Raw genomic sequence first — 6,149 nt, 5'->3', positions numbered from 1 at the left:
CATTATGAATGGAATATCAAATATTGATAGAAATTTATATATATATATATATATTTGATAAGGAATTTTAAAATTCGCGGGTAAGTTACCGGATATCGAATGAACAGCTGTCGTGCTTAATGGCGGGACCAATTCAATTTTCACGGGACAAAGGGCCAATAAATGCAATTAGACGCTGTAGAAGTTTATGAAGTTCACTTAACTGTTGAGTGTAACTGCTATGTAACTTGCTGTTCACTCAAAGACTTCTAATATTCCATTAATTAAACTTTTATATTTATTCTCTAATTAATTGAACCCTGTAACAAATTGTATCAATAACAAATAATATAATATATATGATATATTTTTTAATTATATACTTATTCTTTCTTAATTTTCATTGCAGAAATATCATATCTCTAATGTAAAAATTGATCTTTCTTGAAAAATGAAATTTCACAATATTAAATTTTATTTATATATCAAATATATTGATCTTGTGTCAGGAAATAAACATTTTCAAATCTTTCTCAAGGGATTGTATTTTATTTTCGTTGGAGACATATCATTATTTATATTTCTGCATTGACTGTTTTATGCATTTTTTTCTCTTCCCTGTTTTTGTTGCTCTGCTTTCTATATCAGTTTTCTTATACGTATTTGTTTCATGATATTACTATAATTCTCTTAATGCTTGCTTTACATGAAGAAAACAAAATGTTTGGGAGTTTCATCATCTCGATAATGTACGAATTTCTTAATCTTTTATATGATAAATAATATGATCAATAGTATAAAAAATATTTTATAGCCTCTATATAATATCTATGATATATTAATTTCCATTTCAGTGGCAACAAGGAATTAATGGACTTTACGAGGCTGGATATGCAATATCATTGATAGCATTATTACTTTCATTAGGTATTCTAACATATTTCCGGTGAGTTAATAATGAATATGAATTTATCTTCTCTTCACATTATTATATTTCATTTTCTTTCTATTTTTTTTTTATAACTTCTTGTATTTTTTTCTTTTTTTTGTTAAAATAAATTTTGTTATATCGAAATCAATTATTTCTTCGGATGAAGAGATTTTAAAATATGCCATGCAAATTTACGAATATCATTGTTTATATCCGTAAATAAACAGAGAATTTTGCTTTTTCAAATATATATATTATAAATTTGTTGATATTGATATGAAATTGTCGATATGAAGTATAAATCAAAATGCATGAAATTATTATTATTATAAATGAAATGTTGAATATCAATATATTCTTGTTTTCTTTAATTTATATCGTTAATATTATAATATTGTTTCGATTTTAATTTACTCTTTATAGAATTTTTATTAATTACTTGGAATTATAAATATTCGAATTATTGTGATACAATTGGATGAAAAAAATTAATAAAATATATAAATTAAAAAAAAAGTACATAAAATAAAGTTTAATATTGAAGAAAAAGAAAGATTAAAATTTATAAAAATTAAATTTTGTCTTTTTAAAAGAATACATATTGTTTTTTTTAGAAAAATATTTTTAAAAAATATTTCCAACGATAAAAAATCTTACAATTAATAAAGAGTTTTTAGAACAGAAATTTTATATGAGAGGATATATTTTCTGATTTTTTATTACTCTTTCCATGAATTTCTTCGAAATAGCTCCCTGAGGTGTGCAAGGATCACTCTTCATATGAACCTGTTCGCCTCTTTTGCTGTAAATAATGCTCTATGGCTGGTGTGGTATAGATGCATCGTAGCGAATACGGATTTACTGTTGAACAATGGGGTATGTATGAAGATCTTAACTCTTTGCTTAACACTCGACCCAGTAACTCGAACGAGAATTTAGTCACACCGTATATCGTTCGAATAATAACGCCTTTGTAAATTCTGAAATTAAGTAGTATACAGTAACAAACATTATCTTATACATTTTTATTATTTTTTAACATATCATAAATTTACTTATTTTTGTAGTAATATATATATCAATGATAAAACAAACTTTTTTTAATTTTTATTTTTTTATCTATATTTTTCTTCTTGATTCATTTTTTATATATATTAATTGTACGCATTAAATTTTATTATATTATTTATTATATTATTTTATATTATATATAATACTATTATTAAAATTGACCTATTTTAAAAGGTAGAAATTATTATAATAAATAAATAGGAATTAAGAAAATTAAGAAAATGATATAACTTTCAGATGACATGTCGGCTATTGCATATTGTCCTCCATTACTTTCTTCTTACTAATTACGCATGGATGTTATGCGAAGGTTTTTATCTACACACTTTGCTTGTCAGTGCGTTCACAAGCGAACAGAAATTAGTAAAATGGTTGATGATTCTTGGTTGGCCTGTACCTGCAATCATCGTCACGATTTATGCCTGTTTAAGAGCGACTAGCAATGATCTTACGGACACTGAACAGTAAGTACAATATTAATAATTTGAAATTTTAAGAGAAGGAAAACTGGAATTTTCTAGAATTTTATATATTAAAACATTATTATTGCATTCATATATATTTATTTACATTACATCGTATAATTTAAAAATTACTTACATTAATTGATGATGATTTCAGATGTTGGATCAATGAGGGTAATTACATGAACGTACTGGTTTATCCAGTATGCGTTTCCACCTTATTAAATGTGCTCTTTCTCTTCAATATCGTTCGAGTTCTATTAATGAAGCTAAGAGCTGGTCCTAGCATTGGTACACAACCTTCAAGATCTATGCGTCAAGCATTTCGGTAATTAATATCTATTAATTCATATCTAAATATTTTTTAATTGCTTTAGTTTAATTAAAAAAAATAATAATAATTTTTCATTTCATTAGGGCAACATTACTTCTTGTACCTCTTTTGGGTTTACATTATCTTGTCATACCGTTCAGGCCACCAAAAAACCATCCTTGGGAACATTTCTATGAAGTTCTTTCCGCTATAACAGCTTCTTTCCAGGTACAAAATGACTTAGAAATATGACAATAGAAATTGCATTTAACTATTTTCTTATATTTCACAATCAACTTTCAATTTTCTTGGATACTATATCAAATTGAATTTTAAAGTTAATCAATCTTTTATAAATATTTGAAATAATTATTACATTAAATATTATTTATAAATTTTTAAATTTTTGATTGATACTTTTTCCACAGGGTCTCTGCGTGGCCATTTTATTTTGTTTCTGTAACGGTGAGGTAAGTAAACGACTATTTCTAATTACGTGAAATAAAGAAAATGTTCATTAATGAACGTTACTTTTGTTTAGGTGATAGCACAATTTAAGAGAAAATGGGAGGGCTCAGCCTTCTTGCGGAATCGAGCCAATTCTTGTACAGCCACCACCGTCTCGGTACGGCAAATTCACAAGACATAGAACAATCATAAATTTATGAAAATGAAAACGCTTTGAATGAATACCATCATCCATGTTTCTGTACCATCATCCTTTTTTTTTTCTACATCTGTATCGTTTTCTTTCATTTTTGTGTAATCTTCATTCGTATTTGTCCACGCTATAAAAATTGCTAAAATTGTTCATTTTCCTCTTCTTCTCTTTTTTAACGCTAAAATTAAATATGAGAATTAAGTTAAATTGATTCAGATCTTGAAAAAACAATGATAGAAATTGTTTAGAATTTTTATATTGTGAATATATTCTAAAATATTAAAAAAGTGAAGAATAGAAAAAATTTTAAATTTTAAAAAAGAAAAAAATATATATATATAACAAATTTTTTAATTATTCAAATTTTATTTTTTCTCATTCTTAGAATTAGATAATATTATGAATAACCATGTAAAATATGCTTATAGTTATTGAAGAGATAATAAGATAATATTGTTAAGATTTGTACAGATTTTATTAGAATCTTGTTAAAAAATTATTAAATTTATCAATGTTTTAAATCATAGAGAATTCTTCGACGATTTTTTTAGAGATTTTAAAAAAATAAAATAATTACATTTAATTATATAAATACTTACATTTTCATTTTAATTTAAAAACAAAATTTAATAAATTTTTAATTTTTAAAACTCCATTGTATTTTGAGAAAAATTTGTATAAAAAATTCTCGAAGGAATCTCTAATGAATTTTTCAAGACACTGGAACTTTGCAATCTATGAAAAAATAATGATAAATCGCTTAATAAATCATAAAAATTGCTTTGTATATAGCCAATGGTTTAAATGTTTTGAAAATATGATCATAAGTATCCATCATTATTTGTCCTTATCCAAGAAAAATATATAAGATATTATAAATGATGGCATGATTTTATGATTTTGGTTGATCGCATGAATAACAATATGATTATGGTTGAAATAATCATAAACTTATAGATATATTTTCATTATATAATGAAATTTCATTATGTTTGAGATACTTAATTTCATATTCAAATTTTATATTCTATGAATAATTAACACTTTTATTATTTATTACTTTAACTAACCAGAAATCGACGAAACATTATTTTTATCAATCGTATTTATTTGAAAATAAATCAAGCTTTTCTAAATTATTTGTGTTTGCAATTGTAACGCAATGCACGCCTTTTTAAAAAATTCTACGCTTTCTAATAAAACTTGTTTTTTATCCATAATTTTATTTTTTTATCTTTTCAAACAATTTTTTATTATTATTTTTTGAATATCATTTAATTGAATATATTATATAATTCTATTCATAATTTTTTTCATAAATGGCTTTATCATAAATTATAGAATAATTAATCTAAAAACTAATTAAATTAACTAACTTACAAAGAGATAAACTTTTATTACAAAAAATCATCTTACCTATATTTCTTTTTTCAACTTCTTTTTCAACATAATCCAAATAGGTCACTATTTATATTTCATTAAGAATCACGGTCATACAACAAAATAGTGTAACAATATGAAAAAATAAACAAAATTTTTTAAATATAAAAAAAAGAAAAAAATTGCACGATTGGTCAATGGTACGATACGGACCACGATCGAATCCTCAATGCACGACAAGGATTCGTTTATATTATCTGATATGATTAATGCTACACGATTACACTTTTATATACACTATATTATATGATTTTATATTATTTTCAATTGAAGAAAAATAAAAATATTTGTGCGAATCATGTTGGATAATATACAAAATGGATTCTAGATTACTAACATAAAAATCTTCTGGTGTACATAGGCTTGAAAATAACACAAGCGACATCTATATAACTAATATACATAATGGCGTAGAGTGTAGAGAGGGAAAGAATTATCCGTGTCGTGCCAGTGACAACGTGCCTATGTCAAGTCCATTGTGGGACGTTGACTGTTTCAGTTTATCCGATCAACCGCAGGTCCGATGTCGGGAGAGGAAACGGTGTGACTATCAATTGTCCATGCAGGAAGTGCTGGACGAAAAACGAGCCGTGGACAATAATCAAATGACTATGCAACTGGTCGCTTCTATTCCTGTTTTCAAAAGTCACGATAATTACGCCAAAATGCTTATTAAGTTAATCGATGTATCCGATAGTGAACAGATGCAGTGTTGATAATACTGATTGTTGACAAGAAGAATTTAAGACTATTTATACCAGGAAAGCAAAACCATTGAGCGAAGATCAAAGGCGGTTTCAAGATCAAAGGCGGTTTCAAAGATCAAAGAGTATAATTTTGCAAAGATGTTTTACGAAGATGTTATCTATGATTTGTTGAAAATTAAAAAGTGTGTTTTCACGAGGAATAAGATTTTAATGAAGAAGAAACTGTTTTGATGATGAACGTTGTTTGATTCTGAAAATGAAAATATTGAGAATTAATATAAAAGATGATTAATATAAAAGAAAGAAAGTTTTAATTATAAAAATGTCAAATAATATTTTGGAAAATGATAATATTATTTTTTGGATCTCAAAGTTAATTTAAGAAAATAGAAAACTACTTATTGAATACTATTTGTTTGAATATTTTAATTAAATTATAAAAATTATAAGTATAAATATTATAAGATGATTATAAGTATAGTTTTTATTTTTAAAAAGATATTCTTTGGGTTCTAAAACATTTTTTTCATTGAAAATATTATAATTATATTTATATATATATATATATAGATTTTATTGTTAA

The 6,149-nt window shown here is 24.6% G+C and overlaps 1 protein-coding gene across 8 annotated transcripts in view; it reads left to right on the top strand.

Annotated features, from left to right (window-relative positions):
* LOC412591 (calcitonin gene-related peptide type 1 receptor) overlaps window positions 1-5,977 on the top strand; it is a 100,086-nt gene extending 94,109 nt beyond the window's left edge. For all 8 annotated transcript variants that reach the window (XM_006564403.3, XM_016914958.2, XM_016914956.2 and 5 more), the window contains 8 exons: window positions 834-925; window positions 1,660-1,786; window positions 2,219-2,445; window positions 2,603-2,773; window positions 2,863-2,986; window positions 3,187-3,228; window positions 3,300-3,383; window positions 5,359-5,977. In XM_006564403.3, the coding sequence (XP_006564466.1) occupies window positions 834-925; window positions 1,660-1,786; window positions 2,219-2,445; window positions 2,603-2,773; window positions 2,863-2,986; window positions 3,187-3,228; window positions 3,300-3,383; window positions 5,359-5,406 (915 nt within the window). In that variant the 3' untranslated portion in view covers window positions 5,407-5,977. The remainder of the gene's footprint in view (window positions 1-833; window positions 926-1,659; window positions 1,787-2,218; window positions 2,446-2,602; window positions 2,774-2,862; window positions 2,987-3,186; window positions 3,229-3,299; window positions 3,384-5,358) is intronic.
* The last annotated feature ends 172 nt before the right edge of the window (window positions 5,978-6,149 follow it).

The sequence above is a fragment of the Apis mellifera genome, linkage group LG11, assembly GCF_003254395.2.
Source record: "Apis mellifera strain DH4 linkage group LG11, Amel_HAv3.1, whole genome shotgun sequence".
Taxonomy (NCBI): Eukaryota; Metazoa; Arthropoda; class Insecta; order Hymenoptera; family Apidae; genus Apis; species Apis mellifera.
This window is presented reverse-complemented; position numbering and strand designations above follow the sequence as displayed.